Raw genomic sequence first — 24,670 nt, 5'->3', positions numbered from 1 at the left:
CACAATGTCCCTGTTTATTTATTTTTTTACTTTTTTTTATTTTGGATGGCTTGTCAACCCGCAGCACCACACGAACACTGCAGCTGATTCTGCTCCAGCGCATGAATGTAGCACACATAACTGAGTAACAGTCACAAAAACACATGCAGCAGGTGTACATGCAACCAAGAAATTAAGCTATCCAGAACACGCAGGTCACACAACCGTAAGAACCTGCGTGTGCATACAGGAAGTCAGTAATTCCCTTTAACCTTATCTTTGAAGCAATATGCTTCAAATGCAATATGGGTTAGTTTCAGGCAGGCATGTTTTAGGCAGTATCTGTGTGCATGATGATTGTTTTTCCACCTCTGCTGTCACAGCATTACTTACATGTTTGATGTCTGAAAAAAGCCACATCAAAACCTGGCGTTTACATGGCAAAAAAATCAGTCATTTTTAAACTAACTTCTCATATTTTTATCCACCCTTTATCATCATGTCCATGCTCTGCTCCTAAATTACTTCACCATCTACTAATTTTCCGGACCTCATCATACTCTCCTCCTTGTGTTCTTCAGGAGAGCGACTACTTCACCCCTCAGGGAGAGTTCAGAGTGGACAAGGCCGGTTCACCAACTCTGCTCAACTGCCTCATGTACAAGATGTCCTACTATCGATTTGGTGAAATGCAGGTGAGGAGAGAAGATGTGACTGTCTGGCCAAGTTAACATCGCCAGAAACTCTGCAACTCATTTTTTTTTTCATCTCCAGGTGTGAGGTCAGGGCCGGAGAAAAAAAATTTAAAGCGATTTTCTGGTGATTATGATCCACTTTGTAGGTACAAATAACGAGTTCTAGCTTTGTGCCAAGATCAGAAAGTAACAAGCAGCTGCTATCGCTCAAAAGTGAAAAGTACAGCTACCACAGCGTGCAGCTTTTCCGGAGAATAACAAGCAGCTGCCACCACCAAAGGTGTAAAACTTCTTGATACTGTATCTTAAAAGCGGAGCTGGCTGACAGACGGGCGGAAGAGGATTTAAGGAGATGCCTTGGGGAGCTCCTGAGGTTGGGAGAGGGAGGTTGTTGGTGAGGAAAGAAAGGATGGAGAAGGAATATGAAGGATTGGTGGAAGCTTTGAAAAGTGCCATGGCTACTTCTGGCAGGTAGCAGAGGAGAGATGAGAGGGATCCTTCTTGCAGAAGCTTCCATCTCGACTGTAGATGCAGCCTGGCCAACAGCCATCCGTGGACAGACAGCCAAAGCTCTGTGTAGCTCACAGAGAGAGACTGAGGCACAGAAGAAGACGGAATGGACTAAGCGGCGAGAGAAGAAAGAGAGTGAGAGCAGCGGGGTAGATTAGGTTTACAGAAACAGGATGTGACAAGGTGAAACAGAGGCTTAGAGGACATCAGGAGAAAGACAATAAGTAGAGTGGGGTGAACCATAAAGGATAGTTGAGGGTGGATGCAGTTTGTATCAGTGAGTGGAGATTAAAGGATAATAATGCATAATGCATGCACAATAGAAAGTATGGAATGAAAAGATCCAAACTGTGGACTTCATATCTCTCCTCATTTATTTCTTTTTCTTAACACTTAAACAAGTCGAACAGTGCTAATAAATACATATCGAGAGTCTAAACTATTGTGACTAATAATAATTTAATATATCACACTCTGTCCTCTGAAGCTGCCTGAAGGCATAATCGACATGCCGAGGTACAGTAGATGGTACTCGAAGGACAAGAGGAGGCTGAGGAGGAAGGAGGAAAAACACAAGAGAGGGGACGCCAGACTGTAGCTTTGAGAATGCAGGTGACAAGGGCGAATCAGACGTGACAAGGACGATGTAAGAGCAGCAGTCAAAGGCTTTTAGAGCAGAATAACAGGGGTAAGAGGTTGTAAGTGGCTCATACAGAGCATAATGTAAGAGTCGCCAAAGGTCAGACGCTGCTCTGTAACCAAAGTGCTATCAAACTTTTTGTCATTCTTTTATAATTGTGTTTGTTCTGGTTTTTATCCGTTCAGCACTAATGTTTGGATTAGTTAAACTGCAGTGGGCTGAGATGACATTAAAAAAGAATTGCATTTTAATCGTCTTCATAAGACGTTAGAGCCTTTTTGTTTCAGTTTTCCTTACAGGAAAAGTTCAACGTTCGGAAATTCGCTCATTTGTCTTCTCGCTGAGTTAGACTGGAAGACGCCACTCTCGTGTCTGTAGATGAGAGGCTACAGCCAGCAGCAGCTTAGCTTAGCTTAGCATAAAGACTGGAAACAATGTCACTAAACACTGAAGTGTAAAAATGATAAATTGTGCCAGACTAGTTCAGATTTTGTTGCTTTCAAAGCCAAACTAGCTACTACTGGCTGTAGCTTCATATTCAACAACTGTTTTGATGAGATTACCAAGACACACAGCTTGCTGCTAGCCACTTAGTCGAATGACGGCCGTATCCATCCCTCAGCTGGACTTCCGGACGCCTCCCGGCTTTGACCGAACGCGCAACGCAGAGATCGGCAACAAGGATATCAAGTTCAAGCACCTGGAGGAGGCGTTCACCTCGGAGCACTGGCTGGTCAGGATCTACAAGGTGAAGAACCTGGACAACAGAGAGCCGCTGGACCACAAGCTTCGCAGTGTAGTGCCCAAGCAGAAGTACACCTCCAAAAAGGTAGCAGCACACATCCTGTTACGTGTCTTAAATGTTATTTATTTTGCTTTCCATACAGGGATTCATCTCGGCTTTACAGCTGAATAAATCATGGGTTTTCACAGTGCTGGTGAAAACCAGCTGTTTGAACAGCTAATGTAGACGCAGATTTCCCCAAAACACCGTTTCACTCATCAACACTGGAAACTAGTCGCTTATTAGAAGGAGTAGTTCTTCTGCTCCTGCTCTCAGCTGCGTGGTCTCTATGTGTTTGCATATCACCACTGCATACTCTCCGCACTTGTTGTGACAGTCGATTTCTGTAATTGTGCATATGTTGCACATTTTTCACATATTTCATCTTATTTTATTGATTTATTTTGGTCTTGAGGATGGAATCACCGGATTTTCCCTCTGAAGGGACACAAATCATTTAAAGTCACTGTAGCTTACTCTTCAATTAATGTTTATAATATAATAAAAAATAGATCACAAATAGAGTAGATACTATTTAAGACCAGTGTTGTACATAAACTGTAAATATCTACAGTATACCGACACTCCCAACAACAATTTCTGTGATGCTGAATTCACCATATTAGATCATATGAGTAGATTCTGTTTGATGAGCCAGAAGTGATATGTGGGTCATTTAAATTCAGTTACATCCCATAAATTCTAGATGAAACTTATTTTATTTTTTTTGGACGTTTTGTCATTTATCTTTTCCCGTCCCTCTGACCAGACCGCCAAGAGGAAGCGAGGACACATCAAGAACAAGCTCGTCCTGAGGAAAGGCAAGAAGCTACAAAAAAAATAATGACGACCGCGATGAACTCTTCTAGGAAAACAAACAAATGCGAAGAAACCTCGAACAACCAATGAAGAAGAACACAGGGGCCGTTAATCCGGCACTTGGTCTCAAGCGCTTCTCATTAGAGCGCCCCGGTGTGGTGAGGAAGTTGAAGTGTCATATCTGGCTCGCTCCAGAACCGTTGTCCGTTTTATCCTGAGGATCTTTGTCTTGCTTATTTTCTCCTGTTTTTGTTTTTCTGATTTTTTTTTTCTTTTTTACTTTGTACTTGAATGTGTGGCAAGGCATAGGGCTGCTCTACTTGGTTTGGCGTCGATTCATTTTTGTGGTACGTTGATTAACTGCTTATCAGTGCGGGGATCGGGGTGAGAGGAGGTGGAGGGGGAACGAGAGAAGACTAGGAACATTTGCACCAAAGACCCATCGACCTTGCTCCATGGCACATGTGAACTCATTACTGAGAGTGAGGAAGCGCAGGAGAGAAAGCTGAGGACTTGTTCCTGACACGTGTACAGAGGACAGTATGCGGTATGGAGGAACGTCACCGTCTAGGCACAGTCCGTCTGTAATATTAACCTTTTTATCATCATCATCTCCAACATGTCTGCCTGGCTCCCCAACCTTCGTTTTCAGCAAATTCGTTAGAAAAAATTGGCCTAATATGTAAATATGTTATGTAAAGAAAATGTCTAAAAGGATGATAATATATTGGATTATTGTGGTGATTTTTAAATATGCGGTTTTTGTTATTCTCTTAATTTCTTTATGTGATTGTTTTCGGTTTTGGGTTTTTTTGTATGACAGCGAATAGAACAGTGAATGCAATAATTCTTGTACAGAGGGGCTCGAGATTCTGTTGAAGGAATGAATGTGAATTTTTACAATGTTCCCCCCGAACCTGTGCGCCGTCGTCTCAGTCGATCTCCTCGTGTAATACCGACATCAGCAAATAAAAACTGAGCTTTTTAAAGAAATGGGTGTAGAATTTAAAGTAAAAGGCTCAAAATTCAGTTTTTCATTCCTGGTGTTAATATTAATCCTCAGTGGGGAGTCATTATCAAGAGGAATTACACTTGTGAATGAAAAAACAGAATTTCAAGCCATTTAATGTCAGATGATTTCTTTTTTCCAATTTGAGTGACATTTTTATAAAAGCCCCGTGTTTCATTTTCTGATCCACTGAGACGAAGGTGCACAGAGTCCCCTGGCCTCCTCTTTTTCATAAATTGCATAGATTGTACATTTCTGCTGCTAGGGTTTTAAAGACGGAGGCAAGCAACTGTGTGTAAGAAGTAGTGATAATAAATTAGACCTCCCTTCCTGCAGAGGGAGCTCTCTAGTTCAGTGTGCAAAGCCTAGTGCCTCATGGCTGGTCATCATCGCCTCATTCATTTGTGACCGTCTCTGCTTTGTTAGCGTTTTGTTTTAGCTCGTCACGTATCGATGCAGCGGGTTGGGTGCTTCGACCAGACTGAGGCATTGGATAATGGACATATTGAAGATGTCTGGAACTAGACTGGTGAACTGTGAAGGGGGGTGGTTAGTACGCAGGCACTGAAACTTCCATTGTTGTCTGTGACTACGGTGGTCTGACAACCATCTGTAGGCTTCTTTAGAGCTGTGTCCTAATTCCATACAGCATGCAAGTCTTAGAGGGTTTGTGGCGGATTCACACTACAGAATTAACTGCTTTTCTCAAATATGTCAGTGAGCATTAGGGCTGCAGCTAAGTGTTATTAATTCATTAATGAGCTTTGTCTATAAAATGTCAGTTTTCCAGAAGTCAGTGAAATCTTAGTCTTAAAATTAAGTCTTTAAATATCTTGTCTAGTCCGATCAAACATCCAAAACCCAGAAAAGCAGTAAATCCTCACACTGAAGAAGCTGAAACAAGCCAAATAGCAGCATTATTGCTTGAAAGATGACTGATTTCAATCTGATTGGAATTGATTGTCAATATAGTGCCAGTTAAAGGGGGGTATTCCACCGGGTTTGTTCCATAAAGGGACGATCTTTAACTTTTAGTCCACAGCATGAGTCAAGATCCAAAAAGGCTGGATTCTACATTTCCCATGATGCAGCTCACTGGTGTCTTATATTACACTACCCATGTCTAGTAAAGCCCTAACCCTAACCTTCCAAACCCCCCATCCTCAGTGTGCACCTCAGGTTTTCTGTAAATAAATAAAATTAAAAAAAAAATACCAATCCGAAATAAACGCAGTGATATTACAGTTGCTTCATGTGTGAAATTGGTGGAATGGCCCTTTAATTTTCCATCAATCGACTGATTATTTCTCCAGTGAGGATCCTGGATTAGATCGATTTTTGAGGGGACACATGCTGAATCTGCTCCATGGAAAAAAAAAAAAAACTCATTCCCTACAATATCAATATGCAGTATAGCAGCACTGCTAACAATTATTTTTGTTATTGATTAATCTGTTTTTTTTTTTTTTTTTCCTTCTCTCTCTTTACACAGTTAGAAAATTGGGACAGGTGATGTTCACTTCAAAACACAAACCAAATATTTACATTTGCAAAGATGCAACCGGATAATTTCTTGGAATTTCTTTAAAAAAAATTCCTTTAATTAACGGTCAATCTGGATTAACCGGCTAATTGTTTTAGCTCTAGTGTATCGTGTAGAGTTGGGACACGGCTCTAACGGGCTGCAACCTTTGACTCGTTACCATACGGGCACTGCACTGTTCTTTGTGTCGGGGTTCTTCAGGTGTGCAAACACTGAAGAGTTTCTGTATGTGCACGCTTCAGTAACTTTTTTATCAAATCTGTGACACATCAAAAGACTAACACATCATACAGCCGTACTTTTGTCACATCTCGCTGGAAGTGACTTTTATTGGTATCACCTGTTAATTTTCTTTATAAGTTTCTAAAAAATGTGTCTGAATCGCTTTGTTCTTCTCGCTTTGATCTTCCCTGAAGCTGAGTGTCACGCGCTCAGGCTTCAGACCTTTGACACAATGCCACATTGTTGTTCAGTCGCACAGCGCCTAAAACTGTGTCAAGCCCTTTGATTTCTCATTTGTCAAGAGAGGAGAGAGTGCAGACTAAGCCTTAATGTGATGTGCAGTTTGTTGCCCTCTTATGTTTTTCATTTTTCTTACGTTTTGTGTTACTTAGGAGCGGTGGAACAGTCCCTTCCTCTACTAAGTTTACTCATTTCTTAGTAGCTCAGTGCCGTCTGACCCCAACACCGCTCATGTTTGATGAATACCTTCCCTCACCTTCAAAGTTTACATTTTTACATTGTTCTTCTGTTCAGCCATCTTTAAATATACACTTTAATGAAAACATTTGTGTAAGTTGTTGTTTTTGATGAGTCCTGCTGTCATTTTAAACCGAAGCATTTTTTCAGAATTATTAATGGGCAGTACATTCACTATATTCATATTTTTCAATCTAGGTGAGCAGGAAGCCAACCACTTGATGGCAGCATTAGCCTTTGGATGAAGACATTAGCTTCTGAGTCTGCAGCAGCACGTATAAAGAATGACTTAACTGTCTCGCCGGTGAGGATAGTTGGTGGTGGCTTTGAGACACATGCATTGTGATTGCACGGTCACGAGGTGGGATCCAGTGGGTGAATATTGGTGGCATAATGTAAAGTCAAGCTTTCCTTCAACAGATTAAGTCTGAATGATTACTTGATCTGAGTGAGGCACTTGAAACTGAGCTAAGCTATCTGATGTCCCCCAATATGAAAATGTATATGTGGATCTATGTGAAGCAGCGCACATGAGAGGATTGTATTAAAACAGTCAGTATTATTATTTTTGGGTGAGAAAAGGCATCTTTCCTTTAATCTATATAACCACTGTTACATGGGGTTTTAATGCTTATTTCACCCCACAAAACCAAGTTGTTGCCTTTGTTATAGGCAGTTATTCTTGAATTTGGCCTGAGGAGACGCCATATATTTATTTTTTTTTTACTAAAATCGTGAGTTTTGTTCTTAAGGGAGGCCATCCTAAACTCAGGTTGTCAGGCTCAGCTTGTGTTTGTCAGCTGTGGCTGCACCTTACTGCAGGCTCAGCTAGTCGTGCTAATGTGCTAACCTGCAGATAGCATGTCAACATGCTCAGCCTGCACTCAGGCTCAGCTGTTTTTTGAGAGCCATAATGCACTACAGTTGATTAGTAAATATGCTAGCATTTAGCATGCTAACAAGCATATATGTAACTACTGGATATCCAACTTACAGCATGTCACCATGTTTGCATGCTGATATGGTAACATGCAAGTGTTTGGTATGTAATGTTTTGCTTCCTAGCGCAAATATAGCTAGCATGTAAACATGCCAATGTTTAGCATGACATGCTAACATCTAGCTTATTTATCACTCTAATGTTAAGCATGTATCATGCCATCATTAGCATATTTGCTATGTTAGCATTAATCTTTAGCTGAGGTTGACAGGAATTTGGTCATTAGCTTTGAAGGTGTCCTCTTGAGAGCTGACGTCTTGGAAATTGGTGGCGGTGGTTCACAATCTGCTGGTGGCGTTAAACGAAAGGTCAGAGGACCGTAAAGTTATTAGAGTTCATCCTCCGGGTAACGTGACTGTGAATATTTGTGCTAATTCCATCATCAGGTATTTCATGTTGAAGCTACACCGCTAGCAAGGTTAAAGACCCTGTGATTGCCATGGCACATTTATTAGAGAACAATGATCTTGAACAGGACCTGCTTCGGCCTGTGCTGTGAAAAATAAGATGCTGCACAGGCTTCGACCTCCAGAGTGAATGAGCAGTGCACAGTTCATGAGGAATCACTTGAATGCACGACACTGTGACAGATGTACATCCAGGACATCACGAGAAGACGTTTAATTTAAAAAAAGATAGGTCTTTATTAATGAACAATCCCTCCTTTACCCACAATCACCATCTACTTCAGTGAGTCTGGATCCTCTTGGATATAAAAACAAAACTGCATGTTAGTTCCATGTAAGGCGAGTGTCATAAAACAGTAATGAACAGTGGTTTGCTGTAGATGACGGGTTTTCTTCTGTACTGTCACGGCATAAGCTACAAATAGGCATCTGGTAAATTCACCTGGCTTAAAATACGAGTACTACTTGAAAATGTAAGTGTGCTTAACTGAAAGAGCAAGCAGTGATGAGTTTGTGAAGATCCTTTCACGACAAAAAAGGACAAAAAAATCAATTTTCGGTGAAAAACAGCATGAAGTGGATAAACTGTTATTTAATTTCTGCTTGACTTTGTTTAGAAAAGCCATTCAGCCTGAAACATCAGCCCCATTGTCAGATATGGTCTGTGAAGATGTGAGTGTCATAGTAGCATGACACCATGCATTTCCTTTTCTATCCAACAGGCTGGTTCTCCCAGTTCCCAGTGATAACTGAGTGTTATTCTGCTAGATTATCCTCTTCACAGAGGGAACCTTCCGGCGACCCCCAGATGTGAGAACATGGTTGTGTGTTTCTGCGAGCCTCCTCATCCATATTCATCACCACGGGCGACCTAAGGAGGAGTATTAACTTCAGCAGGCACGGGCGAGCAGTGGCTGTCTAATTACACAAGCGCCGTCTTAGCGGCACAGATGCAAAAAAAAAAAAAGATTAGTAGACCCAGGAGTGTTTTGTTTTGGAAGGGAAAGTGGCTAATGGCTGGAATAGCTGGATAAGAGAGGTAGTAATGGAAATGTAAAAGGTCTGTTACGCGGCGGCGTCCCACTCGATCGGTGAAATACTGTAAATGGAGCGACGTGACGAAATAAAAAGGCAAAACACAAAAAGCACGCGTAGTAGCGAACGCTACACGATGGAAAAGTAGCATACTATTAAAATGTGCCCGAATACATTCATAGTGCAGACAAAACAATCAGGACCTTTACTTTCTAGTAGCTCACGGTATAATAATATATACTAACACAGAATCTAATGTAGTACATTTGATATATATATATATCATTTTAAATCTGGTTGGGTGTTCTTATTTCCTGTAAAGCTCTTAGAGATCACCCTGATTGGTAAAAGCCATAGATATAAAATATGAAATTTCTTCTCTTTCTATGGTAAAAGTGCTTTTATAAACAACACACTTACAGCTACAGTAATATGTGTCACAGGGAACTCGTATCGCTTCATTCTAACGCTGCTTTACAAACTAAAAGCATGAAACCGAACATCGACAATGTCTGAGAAAACACTGATCATTTAAAAAAAAAAAAAGAAACACCTACAGCAAAACACCAGTGGCAAACTTCATTACTGTGCATGTGCAAAAAAGGCCTTGGCAAGGTGAAAAATAGAAATACTCTACTTTGAATAGTAATACTATTAACTGTATATAAAAATTTACTTTGTCCCAAGAGCTCCAGCCACCGTCTGGGTTATAACAGTGGAGATCCCTTTGGCACCTTGCTGCTTTACTGTTGGCGTGTCGCTCTGGGCTCTATGGGTCTCTGGAGGGCGCTGCTCCCTTCGCCTGACCTCCTGACCTCCGCCCTCGCCGCGGAGAGGCAGGAGCTCAGCTATTGTCCGTGAGAGGAGAGTGTTCTGCCGTCAGGTCGACTTCCACAGCGGGTTGTTGTAGATCCAACCATCTCCCTGCAAGAGCGAGGAAGAAAAGAAAAAATAAACGGTAACGATGTCACAAACTTCATCTGCGTTTCAGCTGAAGGAACTAAATTTAGCTCCTTGTGCTCTGGGTTTGGTACTTTGTGTCGGCGCAGGACCCATCGGGGCGGGGTCTGCTCCAGCTTGTGTGGCTATATCTTAAATAATGCAGCACCTGTTTGATTCCACCGGGCACGGCTGCATCACGGCCCCTCGAGCGGCTCACACCTGCTTGTCCACGGTAGAAGCACAAGCACAGAGGAAACGCTCCTGGCGGGGTTTGAAGCCGTGCAGGGGGTGGAACAGAACCACAGCCGCGCCCGGTGGATTGAAGCCACGAGGGTGGCCTGCGTCGTAAATCTAAAGTGCTTATAGTCGTTCTGAGAAGCAGCACTGGAGGGTTTCTTTCACCCAACAAGCCGCTCTGCAGAAGCATACCGGCGCCCTCAGCAGGACTTGACGGCATTGAGACTATAATTTAAACGAGGGACGGACATTTCTTATGTTGCCGGCTACAGGAATGCACAGATGGACTTTTAGTTCCCGGAGCATGGCCCAGATCCATACAGTGCAGCACAGTACTAAAGAGCACTTTATCTTATCACTTTCAGCTGTGAATTGGTATGTCGTATTGATTTGGTGAAAAAGGGGCTTTGTTTACTCTGAGATAATCCAGATTCACCGCCATCAGTTTTCAGAGCAGCCTCTTTGTACTGAGGAAATATGAAACCGTTCACAGTGAAGTCTGAAGTGCCCAGAAGAGCGAGAACATTGTTTCCTGAGTGAGATGCTACTGTTGGATTGCTTTGTGTCATTTTTCAATGAGGAGAGCGGCAGAAATCTCTGATATCTCAAATCCGGGGAAATAAAACCAAGACTCTCCAGTAACCATCAGAGGTAAGTGGAAAAACTACTTTCTTCTCGTTTTGTGTTGTTAGCTGTGTCCTCCATCACCGCCTCATTCACTCCTCCATCAATGCTTTACTCTGCAGTGAGCAGTAGGCTCAAGCATCTGGACATTTTGCATCATCCTTTCAGGTTTGGAGTCAGATGAGTGTAGTTTTCCATCAATCTGACACGCTGCATTGTTGTATTATTGGCAGGCAGGAGTGTACTGCACATGGCATGGACACGGCTTTGTGAGAACTATGTCAAGAACATTGATTTCACACTTGCAGAATTTGGACAGTCTGTAAATGTCAGACACAGTAAACAGGAAGTGATATCTAGTTAGAAAGGAAAGAACGGCCGGCTAAACGCTGAAGGGCAGTCTGAGGGTCCTGCTCTCGAATCACCACGTCGTCACACGGACGGTCTCGTACCTCTTTAGTGAAGTATTTGGGTGTCCAGGGTTTGTTATCAGCCGCTCTCTGCTTCTCCTCCCCTCTCTGTCGCTCCTCCAGCCTGTGTTTGTGCTCCGTGGCCTCGTCGATGTTCCCTTCCTTCAGCGACTTGGTGACGTGTTGCCACAACCGCCTACAAGCACAGTTAAAACACAAGACAACCACATTCATGAGCAATGCTCCGGCATCTGGCGCCACCCCGCCTCTGTAGTCGGTGAGGTTTTCACCTGGATTCCGTCCTCCCCTGTCTTTCCACAGGCCGCAGCTTCTTCCTGGTCACGGGCAGCTTGGCCGTGTCGATCACTTTGGTCTCCCCGCTGCTGTAGGTGAACTCCAGCGTGCCGTTCCACTCGCCCTGCGCTTTGCACACGATGGTGTTGGTCGGGTTGTGTTTGACCTCTGCCGTCACTCTGAGTTGGTCAGACAGACACACTGCTGTTGCATTGTTGTGCACATTTAAACCTGCATTATTATGGACTTTGTTATTTGACATTTAAGCTACAACCCTGATTCCAAAAACGTTGTAAATACGCAGATATTTACAAAAATCAGTGACGTTGATGAGGTTAAATATTAAATATATTGACTTTGTACTGTTTTGAGTATATGTCAAAAAATTCTGTTTTGTTTATATTTATTTATTTTGGGAATCAGAGTTGTACTTATGAACTCAGCATCACTTTGATCCACTATGTGAAGATAGTTTGACATGATTATGAACCCTGGCTGCTAGACATTACGTTTTGGGGTTTTTTTCTCAAAAGTTTTTGAGGGAAACATAACTGTTGCCTAGTTTATGTTGTTTGTAGGAAGGTGGTCAGGATGGATGGTTGCTACACTGTTACCAGGGTTCACATGTAGTTTAGGTTTAGGCAGCAGAAGCTCTTTGGTTCAGGTTTGGAAGAGACTGGTTTCAGTTGAAATTAGGTTCAACTCTTTATTAACTTTTTCAATATTTAGCCAAGACAAAGATCTAACCTCAACCAAGTGCTTTAAGTGCCTAAACATAACCATAAACAGTGTTAATCATGCAACACTGTGCAGCTCTGTGCTGGATGAATATTTGGTTACTGACACTTTTATTAAAAGTGGTACAGATAAAGGTAAAAACATCCTCAAACCAAGTATTTGCTGTTGCAAATTGGCACTAATTTCTAAACATAATCTGTGAGTGTCAGGGTTGTAGATATCGCGTCTTATAAGCCATTCTAATAGACTAGACTAGTGTTAGTGTGTTTGTTTGAAGTAAATCAAGAACCCCAGAGGAAACCAGCAAACGTCAGTATTTTAACTTTGTGGTATTATTTTTAAAAAACAGTCTTTTACTAACTTTGCATTTTTTTTGCTCTGTTTTATCATGAAATCTGATGGATTGCTTTACATCACAAAGGGCAAATGCTTTACGGCACAAGTCAGGAGGTGCACTGCTGCTCCCTCATTACACGCTCATGTTTTAGAGGTCGATGGAATATTTGTGTGTTACAGTATGTGTATGTTTGTGATACGTCAAATAAAATCTCTGAAAATATTTGCTGTGTCTAATCCTCTATAATAAGGTGAATGATCTAATTCTAATGCAGCTGTTGTCCAGGAGGAGCCTCTATCACAGGAGCAATGAGTGACATAATCTGCCTGATATCCAACAAATAAATGGCCAACATTTGCCACATTTATTACCCGAATCATACCGTCACACCATCTTCTAAATGAATGGAAGTAAATAATGGAAAAGATCAACCTGCCCTTAATGTCTGCTGTCAAGGTGAGATGGAGGGTATGACGGCAGGCAGGGAGAGCGAAAGAACAAACACTCACCTGTGCACCTTCCCTCCGTAGAAAGGCTTGGTGTGAAAGGTGACGGTGGCGGAGTAGCCGCTCTTGACACAGTTGATGGAGACTTTGCCCCCCAGCTCCACCCAGGGCACGGTGAGGATGGAGCGGGCGTAGGCGCAGGGCAACGTGAAGACGTACTCCTCGTCGTGCTCCAGGAGACAAAGCACCCCTGAGAGGAAGAGGAGATGCACAGAAAGAGACGAGAAAAGAGAAATCTGTTAGACATGAAGACATTTCCTGAGTTCCTGGCGAGTGAAACGGCGAGAGGAAAAACAAACATCTCGAAAGTTCAAATCAGCTGAGGCACGTCGAGCCAGCTGACTCGCCTGCACACTGCCTCCCTTTGTCTACATGCATAATCAAATATTTCCTTAATAAACAATCTATGGGCCTGATGTTTTCTCCAAGTTTTCTTCATTATGCATCAGCACAACAAAGCAGGCGGTGCAGAGAAACTGAACAGGGACTAAATATCCTCCATGAAATGAAATGACGAGGCTACACAGGTAATGGTGCTGTCGTACACATTTAACATTATGGAAAGAATTAAATTGTTTTCCACAATCTCTTAGCGCAGCTTTAAATCTTAAGTAACGTGATTAAAGTGTGCTGGTGGTTTCATGTTTTCAGTCACATTATTTAACCTGGCTCGAGGCAGCAATAATTGCTTTCTATTACACATAATGCAGAACGAACACCCACTGCGAGGAGCATCGTATAAACCATCTGATATCTCCTTTAGGCTGCTTGTGTTTGCGTCTCTGGAGTGCAGGGATACTCATGAGAGAGGCCATTATGCTTAAAGCTCATGATGGACTCTCGGCGTATGCAACCCATCCTCATCATCTGCGTCACTCGGCTCAGTGCATCAGCGGATTCATTTTGTCGTAAACGGCGACACGTGGTCATGAATAGCTTTCTGTTCTGACGCCATGATCACATGTGTGCACGAGATCGCTGGGTTGACACAGTGAGAGATAAACCTATTCAGAGTCACAACAGTGGCCTGCAGACATTGTGTGACTCTGAATAAGATAATAATAATACTCAAGTAAAGGTCCTGTATTCACTATTGTATGCAAGAAAAAGTCAAGTAAAATCTGGGATGCTGCATAAAACAGAGTATGATAATACGCTAATCCTTTTTGGCATCTACTCAATTGAAAACAGCACAGAGACAATATATTTAATGTTTGACCTCATCAGCTTCATTGATTTTTGTAAATATCTGTTTATTCTGAATCTGATGCAGCAACAAGTTTCAGACAAGTTGGGACAGGAGCAACAAAAGACTGGGAAAGTTGTGGAACGCTCCAAAAACACCTGTTTGGATCATTCCACAGGTAAACAGGTTGATTGGTAACAGGTGATAGCATCATGATTGGGTATGAAAGGAGCATCCTGGAAAGGCTCAGTCGTTCACAAGCGAGGATGGAGGGAGGTTCACCGCCTTGTGAACACATGATTGTATAAAGGATGTTACTACATACTGGACTCAGGAACACTTCGTAAAACTGTTTTACATAAACAGTTTGTTCACAAATTCTGTTGGTTTTTTTTTTTAATTATAAATAATAAAATAAATGCAGCGGAGTAAAAAAGTGCAATATTTGTTGACATTCAGTGAAGTACAAATAAAAAGCAGCAGAAAGTGGAAAAAAGTATAAATCCTTCAAATCTGTTCTTCGACATTTTGGAAGTCTTTTAAATCTGTTTAACATCAAAACACCTATCGAGGTCACAAATTCTGGCACCTGGAAATTCAATAAGAATATGCAGCATCTTAATGTCATCAGGACGCAGCCTTTCTGCCACCTGTTTAATAGACTTGATAACACTGACAACAACAACCACCTGTTCATAGTAACATCTGCCCAACAGCAGTCACAGCTTATTATATAATGTAGTGTAACATATTATCTTGTGCCTCGACTGGTATGGAGTTCTGTTTTAAGAGCCAAAACAGCTGAGAGACGAGTACAGTAAACCTATGAGTCACACCGTCCGTCCTCACACCTCCACTGGCGGGCCTGAGCAGCCGTTCATCACCAGGTCTTGCAGGTCACATCAAAATCCTGCTGGTCGTGTACGCAAAAACGATGAGGCTGCATCAGCTGCTGTACCCGCTGTTCCTTTTCCAGTGCTGCTGGCGCACCGCCAATCAGTCGAGTCTGAGCCGTTCATAACAAAATACGGGATCAAAAGCTCTCAGGAAAGCAGCCGCTGCGGAAAAAAAATACCCAGCGATCAATACTTCCCGGGGCGAGGGTCACTATGTTCTCCGGCGGCAGCGCCAGCCTCCGCACATGGCGATGAACTGCTGCGTCATAACCTACCAACAGGTGGTACAGCAACCCTGAGGACGGCGTAAAGCCTGGATCAGTTTGTGTGTCCGGAGTCAGTGGACTGGGCTCAAGGACTTCCTGCTCAGGGTGACTCAGCTCCAGCAGTCTACTGTACACAGTGTGATGATGCTGACGGACAGGACGGGCTTATTGATTGCCATGGGAGAGCTCTCATACTCCTTCACGGAGGACAGGACGCTGTTTAAAGTGAGACGTTCACCAAAAGAGAGAAACAAGGTGGCAGTTTTTTGACACTTTGTTCCTCCCGTTTCCCAGCTGACACAAAAATAACCTTCCTAAAAACAAGTATAACTCATTTATGTTACAAAAGGTGAGCTGCGTTCAGGGCAGTGCTGTTGTGTAATTTAATGTTTGTCAGCGGTGTTGATAAGTGTGTAACTCGTGAGTTTCCTGTTTAAGGCTGGTGTCGTTGTGACCTTTGTATCGACTGCAACAACAATTCAGGCCTGAGCAGCTTTTACGGTAATTACAGTTACAGATGCAGCCACACAAGTGAGTTATACAGAGTTTTAACATTTATATACAAACCTGATTCTAAAGAGGTCTCAGAGCTGTTTAAAACATTAATAAAACTTTGTGTTCACACATGTGGTGAACCTCGCTCCATCCTCGCTTGTGAACGACTGAGCCTTTCCAGGATGCCCCTTTCATTCCCAATCATGATGCTATCACCTGTTACCAATCAACCTGTTTACCTTGAACATGGAGGAAGGTGTGACTGCTTCCTGTGACTGCTGTATTTTAGGAGCTCCATGTTGTGGCTTTGCTCACCTTCTCCCACCATGGACACGCCTATAGACATCCCCATGAACTTGCTCTTGGTCCATACGTGGGCGTTGACGCACATCCTCCTCTCCCGGCACTCGCAGTAAAACCCAGACACCGGTGGATGATGGGACACCTGCTCGGCCACAAACCGGACTCTGTAGCAGCCTCCCGGCGAATCGTCAGCCTGCTGTGTGTTGTTGGGGCCCCTGCTCGGCTCCCAAGAGGACCCCTGGTTCGATCTGACCAGAGGTTTGACTTTCTCCCGAGGCACTTCCCAGGAGCAGCGGAAAGACTCGCCCAGCACGGGGTTGTAGGGCTTCTTGGCCACGGCGCCTTTCCGCCCCTCGTGGAAGGCGGTCAGGTAGTACTCAACGAAACGGACTATTCGGTCCTCGGCCGTGGCTCCCGCCGTGATGGACAGGAACATGTCGGGGTGGGCCATGAAGTTGGCGTACATCTCCAGCAGCGACCGCTTTTCCAAAATGAAGGTCGGCAACACCACCTGGGAGACACAAAACGACCGAAAATGACGCACTAAAAACATCACACAAACTTTATTCTCGTTAGTCGGCAGCTGTGATTTAAAAGCGTTTTTCGTGGCGTACCCGTGTGAGGTCCATGCCCAGTTTGAGCTGGGAGAGCAGGTGGAGGATGATGCTCCGCTGGTCGTCCAGGACACCCAGGTCCTCCTCTTCGTTATCCTCCGTATCCGTCACCTCCTCAGTGGGGCTGATGTCTTCCAGCCCTGTGTGGTGCTATGAAAGCAAGAAGAAAATACTAAATTCAGTGATTTTCACTCTTTATTTTCCGTGTGGAGGGTGTAAACACACTGAGTCTGCTGTTGCATTCTCATCTCACAATCTGTAACAATGGGTCCTCAGTGAAAAGCACAGACATAACTGCACCAAACATGTCAGAGGATGCTCACTACCATACATATTCACAAATACAGTGCTACACCTGTCACCTGGAAAGGCCAAGAGGAGGAAGGTAAGGCCATCTTCTCTCACCAATATTCCACCGTCAATACCAACGATAAGGTCAGGGCCCTGTTACATAAGCAACCCATAACCACCATTCACTTTTCACTGTAGCACATTCACGCTCCACTCAGCCGTGTCTTCCCACCTTTCAAGCCACTTTCAGCATTTCGTATGGCAGCAGGAGCTCTACATTTCTTCCTGTTCGCTACTAAGAGCCTTCAGCACCGACCTTCACAACGCCTTCACGGGTGTACGATACTTGGCACTGGTCAAAGCAGACACAAGTTGTGTCCTTCATTTGTGTTCCAGCATTCGACTGGAAACTGATCTAATGGAGGTTAAAGCAGAGCTGATGCCTTTGATATCTCCTGCAGTGACTCGGGGCAGGAAGGAAGAGGAAAAAAACAACACAAGAAAGAGGCTGATGTATAATGCAGAAAGTGCTCCGGAGCCTGTGGGTAACAACAACTCTCTGTACGCCCCCTCCGCCCTGCTCTTTATCCTCCATTTCTATCACTATCTCTGCAACATTCAATGCATGCGTGGTCTTTTCCCAGCTTGTATGTCTCATTTTAGTGCAGCCACTGCTGGAAAATCAGCAAAAACATGGTGGGGATCTGAACTGAAAACTCCTGGCAGCAGAACTGCACGCTCCTGCAGGAAGAGGGAGGAACGCTGAAGAAAAAGAGATTTCCAGGACCCGAGTGCCTGCCTGTCACCTGAATATTTCATTGCACGCATGCATGCCAAAAGCTCCACACGTTCACTCACACTTTACCTCCACACTGAGCACACCGCCTGCACCAAACACACACACAAGCGAGGGAGCGTGCATGAACACACAAGTAGAGGAGTCCCTGGAGCTGGTTGGTTCTCGCAGCAGAGTGATATATATAGACGTGAAAGGGAAAAGAGAGGAGGTACTGTAGGGGGAGGGGGTCTGTTATGATTCCTCTGGTTCTAACTAATTAAAGAGGCTCTTGAAAGCAGCAGAAAAGTACTGCTGAAGAGGTCAGAGCATCTCTGCGGAAGCCCTGGAGTGGCTATATTGGTGGACTTAGTGGCTGTCATTAGCTAAGACTTCTTAATGCAGTTCAACTTGTCCAGAAGTAGGTGATAATGTGTCTCGAATGATAAATTAGCACAGGGAGTGTTTGGATTTACGACTCAACGGTATGAGGAGGAGAAGAGACTCACTGATGCTGGTCATTAGGACATGAAATCTATTATCTTCTTCTTATAATATATTCCATCGTAAAACTATAAAACTGTGCAGCACGCCATCGCCGGACGCTGCCTGTGTTTAACTTTCAGAGACTGCGAGTGTCGTGAAAGGTCATATGAATGCAAATACGATGAAGAATGTCTGCAACCCTTAAACCAAAGGTGCTAAAGGGTTAGCTGAGATCTAAATCAGTTAAACCCCCACATTTGATGGATACTGTGGCTCTTTTTAATGAAACATCAAACAAGAGTTAACACGTCACAACTCATTATAAACAGTTAATAAATTTTTTTTAACACTTCAGTTCTAAACCACTTCTATGAACTTTAAAGCTTCCAGCGTCAATCCATTAACAACTTAACATTTATAACCAAAGACTCGATGGTTTATCAGAAAGTGAGAATGAGCAGTTACAAGCATTAATACAGTGGTGGAAAAAGTATTCAGATACTTTACTGAAGTGAAAGCAGCAAAAGTACAACGTAAAATACTCTGTAATCACTCAAAGTTTTGGCCACATGATAATATATCAGAAATTGTTTGATTTATATTTTGTGATATTAATCTGAATCTGTGAAGTAGCGAGCAAGTAAAGCTGTCAAGTAAATGTAAAAAGTACAATATTAGAAGTAGAGATACTGTACAATAGAAACACTCAAGTAACGTTAAAGTAAGTCAAAATGGTACTTAAGTGCAGTACTTGAGTAAATGTACTTAGTTACATTCCAATCTGCAATTATTATTGAATAGAAAAGATAAACTTCACATACCAACACAATATTTGACAACCTGGCAACCCAAAAGGGGCTCTTATTAACTGCTTCTAACTGATATTGATATGATATGACAGCAAATATTGATTATCCATCACAATTACAAAGTTGTGCCCAGAGATTCAGTGATCTCACAACCATGAGAAGAAAAATAGATTTGTTTTTTCACCTTCTTCCATTTCATAACCCATTTGAGAAACTTTTAAGGATGCCGTTTACCACCAGAATCAGCCCTGCTGGCTAGTCAGTTCTATAATTTATGAATTGAACAAAGAGTCTCTGTGTTGGAGGAAAACTATGTCTCTCATTCCAGATAAATGATGTTTACCAGTGCACGCTGGGTAACCCCTCAGGCTTCAACTTCACTATTCAACCCCCACATCCAAAAACAGACGCGAAGACAGACGGTACGCACACGCACCGACGCACACGGCTGGTTAACACTCACGCTGCATTGCTGTGTGGCTACAGGCTTGACCTGCATGAAGCTGGATCTCATCTCCAAACAGGAAAAAAAAAGTGAGACGGCCTCAGGTAAGCACGAGCGACGGTGAAATCCAGCCAAAGGCAGAGAAGTTCAAGCTCTTTCCTGCTCTAACAGGACAGCCGCTGCAGGAGGCTGGAGTCACTGTAAAATCCAGTTAAATTGGTGGAAAACCTGTCAGAAACCGCGTCTCTCAAAGGGTTTTAAAGCTCCGACGGGCACCGCGGACGAAAACACTCTTCTTCCGCAACTGGATTTGCTGACTGAGTGAGCAGCCCTCTTAAAGGAGTCCCGGGTCTTGCTACAGAGATGTACAATGTGGCTGAGGTGAGGTGGTGAGCTGCTGTGCTGTGCGTGACTTGCAGAGAGAGCCTCTTTCCTCTCTGCCCACCACCCACTCTGAAAAAACAGGGAGGAGGAGGGAGGAAAAAAAAAAGAGAGAGAGAGAGCTCAGGGAAAGTCCCAGTGACGTTTCCCTCCGCATCCTCCCAGCATCCCTCTGGCGTGTTTCCCTGCATCTCTTTCCATTTTTACACCCCCCCCTCCCGTCTCCCTCTGACATGGCGTCCCCGCCTTTATCCCCTCCTTCTACACCTCCACCTTTCTGCTCCTATCGAGCACGAGTGGCAGGGGTGTGTTTATCAGCGTGGTTAATTAGTCTGGCAGTGGTTTGTTCTGTTATTATGGCCTTTAACTGTGGAACACCCCCCCTCAGAGCTTAGAACAGCCAACTCTCTTGCTGGTATCATTGTTAATGTTGTATTGGTACCAAACTTTTTGTTATATTTTTATGCTATTTTTACTAATAGCACTTTGGGCTGCAGCTTTGTGTCAGAGATGTGTTATAAATAAAGTTATCGTGCCCTCCGTCTCTGTCTCTCGCTTCAGTAACTGTCTTCTTCTCCACATTCGTTCCAGCCTGACAGTCCTCCTTTTAATTGACTCCAATCTCATGTTTGATTCATTCTTCCTCTCTCCTCCTCCGCCCTCGCGCTGTCATCTGTCATTGTGCCTTCCATTCACCCTCCCTCCCCTCGTCTTCCTCATTCATGCCATCCGCTATTCTGTTTCATCACCGTCTTTCTCCTTAACCGTCCCCTCATCCGTTCGCATGGCTTCTCCCACCTCCACCCTGTTCTCTTTTGTTGCTCTCGCTGTGAGTTCTTCTGTTTCTTTCTCTTTGCTGTCTGTCTGTCTGTCTGTCTCTCTCTCTCGTCATCAGGGGAGTGTGTGGGCGTCTGCAGGAGGCTTAGATAGACCAAGTCTGCTCGTGCTCCCACTTCAAAGACTCCTTTTCCTTCTCGGTTTGAACGGGATAAACTTGGAGGGCTTGTCCTCCTTCACCAGCCCACCTCTCCACCCCCTATCATCATCACGTCCATCTTCTTTTTCTTTCTTTTTTTGTCGAAAGTCCATCTGAGAACCGGGGGGGGGGGGGGGGGGGGTAGTGCTGAGTGTATGAGACTCAACTCCTGAACCTTTTTGCTGTGAAATCATTCCCCGACAGAAGTGTCCTCTTTCTAGCTCCACCTTTGAAGTGTCCGTGTTACAGTAAAGTGGATTTCCCCTCCTCCCACTCCTTTGGGCACCGTCAACAGAGGAAAAGGTAAAGTGGTAACCTGCACTATTAGTCATCGCCAGCACCGGAGAGGCCAGCTTTGTTGTGCTAATTAATTTTTTTTGTCTCCACCCAGCTCCGGCTAGATTGTAATTAGTAGGACGTGTTTCCACCTGCTTTGTTGCTAAACTTGACCATGAACCTGAAGTCTTAAAGGGCCAGTATCCCTCTTCAGAGCTGCTTATTGGATGGTTAAACAGCTCCAGAAACCCCCTCCAAACAAAAACAAAACAACTAACATGTATTGTACCATGTGCATATGATGAATGCATGTGTTATATTGTATAGAATTATAGTTTGTAGTTTGGATTTTGGAGATACTGTAAGAACTAAACATCCCTGTCTGCTGAAGACAGCAACATAACTTTGTTTTTAACTTCAACAAATTCACCAAGAAATGTCCCTCGTCTTCAGAGACGTCTGTCAGATGGTTGGTGCCTTTCTGTATTTCTGTAACTTTATGAAACCCATAATGAGACATTAGTGAGTGGGTGCTAATAGTAAAGCTTGATGGTTGGCTGTGCAGAGGTGAAAAAGGAGAAAAGATTTGAACTTCTCTCTCTCAGCTGCCTTTTTTATTACTGGACACAACTACTTCTGTCACTATGATGTTCATCTGCATATTCTAACGGCCGTCTGGTGTCGCCATTTAGGAATAACTAGTAACACTTCTTCTTTCCGACGTGGTTGGAGAACATATCGTAACAACTAGTTCTGAACATGTGTAACCGGGACCTCAACTTATTCTGCTGCACGTAAGAGATTTCAATATGATCAGCAGCCAATACAGGAAGTGTCCCAATGGTTGATCTATGAGAGAAATTGTAAGGAAGTCATGCAAACTAATGCACAATCCTCGACTGTGTGTTTGAATCAAGTTCGCTTAGTGAACAAGCTTAAATTGACATACTGTTAATAAGTCTGTCACAGCAGTGAGCATGTGCACAGATTTCAATATTCAGTTTATGATGATATGTTATTTAAAAAATAGATAAAATTCAGTAGTTGGAACCAGGGTTTGCCATTTTTTTGCTTGATAAATAAATTATCAAAATAGCTGTTGATTCATTTTTTGTCCATAAACTAATCAACTAATAAGTGAGTTGTATTTGGACCTTTAGATCAGTCACCACTTTTAAAACATATTCCAACAATAGAAAGTTCTGTGGAGGCTGTAGTCTGAATGATCTGTCAGTCAGTGTGTGCTGTTGCTGTTAACAACAAGATTAGCATTAATATTGATGCTGCATGCTGTTTCAAACATAATGATATTGACATTTCTTCTGATGTCATTAAGCCTACAACCAATAAACTGATATAGTGAAGTGACATTTTTTTGCCCCTGTACATTTTCACTCCACGCAGCACACTCATAACTCCACGCATTCATTTCGACTTACAAAGCCTGAAGTGTGGATTTTTAGAAGTCTAAGATGAACACATCAGAGTGATAACAGGATTGGACTCCAACACTCTCTGTACAGCGCTGTCCCGCCTGCTCACCTCTGACCTCTTGCTGATCTACGTGGTATTTTCGCTGTCAGGACTGCAGCCGACTAGATGTGTTTGGTCCTTCTCAGGAAACCCTCAGGCAGCCATGTCTGTGTGTGTAACGCTAATAATCATGTTCAAAATCACAGAAAAACACCTCCTGTCCAATTTGACATTTAGTCGCCTCATAATCACTGAACTTCCACACCCTGACTGTGTGCTTTATGCTTATCCGGATCACTGTCTGGAGGAGCAGCATATTCTAATAAACTGACGGTTTCATAACTAAAGTAGAACTACTGGGTGTATTTGTCGAGCTCCACTTCCTCTGTTAAATGTCAGGTATGTTTTGAGTCAACTTGCACTGAGCGACTGAAAAGCTCCCAGTGTGGCTCCCATTTGGCATTTATCTCAAACCTACAGCTTATTTCTACCGTGCGTCTGTCATTTTACATAACGTATACAAGTGTTGACACTGTTTAATATAACGAGGTGACAGCTCTGAGAATAGGGCCGAACTTCGCTTTGCGACGCACCGCTTTCAGTGTGTCGCTGCTGCCGCTGGGCCAAACAAGACTCACTATGGACACATTACAAAGATGAGGTCAAGAAGCCCTAAGAGCAATGTGTCTGCCCCACCCAAACAAACCCACGATCTACATGAATCACCTGGGTGCCACATTCTTCAATCACAACAGTGACTTTCACTGGAAGGCGACGAGTTTGCAGCTGTGTAATAAGACCTGAAGTCATTTTTTTTAACGTTAATTAGTAGCGTTAAAAGGCATTTAAATGGTAACAGATGTCTGAACAGACTGCGCTGCATTTACTGCTTAGTCTCAATTTAGGACATAAATGTCTAAAAACATTTTGTGCAGAGAACTACAGCACACAAACACACACACACACGACTGAGCGAATGATTAGCAGTAGGTTGTAAAGCTATTAGCATTTTGGGTTACATGGTTATACTGCAAAACAGTCGAGCTCTCAGGTACCAAAAAACAGGAGATACAATGCACAGAACTGCCACAAATAAAGCACAGGCGTAGAAACGCACCACCTGAATGGTTATGAATGAGAAAGCAACACAACACAGTGCCAGGATCAGACTGCCCAAATCTCTCCCACTTCAAAAAAAAAAAAAAAAGAGGCGCGCTGAGATGTTGAGTTTCGGTGCCTCATGTATAAATCATAATGAGCAGAAGAGCATCTAATGAGAGGATATAAAATACAGACACAGTGGTTAGGAACTCTCTCTCTCTCACACACACACACACAGATAAAAGACACCGTACACCATCACACTTGGTGGTGAGTCATCCTGCGGCCGCTGTCTGTTAAACGTGGGGCAATTCATCAGTAAAACATTACAACATACTGTAGCTACATGTTGAGACACTAAGCACAAAACAATAAGACTGTGCTGTTGTCTACGGCAACGGTTTTGAGTCAAATCTTAACGCTGTTTTTGAAGGTGAACTCATATTTTCATGTTTTTCCATGAGCACTTCATATCTACGTAGGGAAGCTGGTCCTCTTCCGTGGAGCGCCACCATGTTTCTACAGTAGCCCAAAACGGACAAACCAAACAGTACCATCACTCTGATGATATGTCCAAATTGGTGACAAGAACTACACACACGTCAACGGAATGGCAGAATGGCTGCAAATGCACCACTGTGGGCAGTAAAATGAGCTATACACCCTCTGTATCTGGTTCCACCTGGTAA

General features: G+C 43.3%; 2 protein-coding genes across 4 annotated transcripts in view; one reads left to right on the top strand and one right to left on the bottom strand.

Annotated features, from left to right (window-relative positions):
* Positions 1-5,831, top strand: part of LOC121619413 (dolichyl-diphosphooligosaccharide--protein glycosyltransferase subunit STT3B) — an 88,222-nt gene extending 82,391 nt beyond the window's left edge. For all 3 annotated transcript variants that reach the window (XM_041955115.1, XM_041955114.1, XM_041955116.1), the window contains exons 14-16: positions 561-674; positions 2,447-2,653; positions 3,378-5,831. In XM_041955115.1, coding sequence (XP_041811049.1) covers positions 561-674; positions 2,447-2,653; positions 3,378-3,452 — 396 coding nt within the window. In that variant the 3' untranslated portion in view covers positions 3,453-5,831. The remainder of the gene's footprint in view (positions 1-560; positions 675-2,446; positions 2,654-3,377) is intronic.
* A 3,275-nt stretch (positions 5,832-9,106) lies between these two features.
* Positions 9,107-24,670, bottom strand: part of LOC121619620 (oxysterol-binding protein-related protein 10) — a 72,560-nt gene continuing 56,996 nt past the window's right edge. Inside the window, exons 8-13 of the mRNA XM_041955449.1 lie at positions 16,969-17,118; positions 16,367-16,865; positions 13,212-13,398; positions 11,624-11,806; positions 11,376-11,529; positions 9,107-10,044 (exon numbers count right to left, since the gene is read on the bottom strand). Of these exons, the coding sequence (XP_041811383.1) occupies positions 10,000-10,044; positions 11,376-11,529; positions 11,624-11,806; positions 13,212-13,398; positions 16,367-16,865; positions 16,969-17,118 (1,218 nt within the window). The 3' untranslated portion in view covers positions 9,107-9,999. The remainder of the gene's footprint in view (positions 10,045-11,375; positions 11,530-11,623; positions 11,807-13,211; positions 13,399-16,366; positions 16,866-16,968; positions 17,119-24,670) is intronic.

Source organism: Chelmon rostratus, chromosome 16 (genome assembly GCF_017976325.1).
Source record: "Chelmon rostratus isolate fCheRos1 chromosome 16, fCheRos1.pri, whole genome shotgun sequence".
Classification (NCBI taxonomy): Eukaryota; Metazoa; Chordata; class Actinopteri; order Chaetodontiformes; family Chaetodontidae; genus Chelmon; species Chelmon rostratus.
Note: the sequence above shows the minus strand (reverse complement) of the source record. Positions and strands in the feature narration are given on the sequence as shown.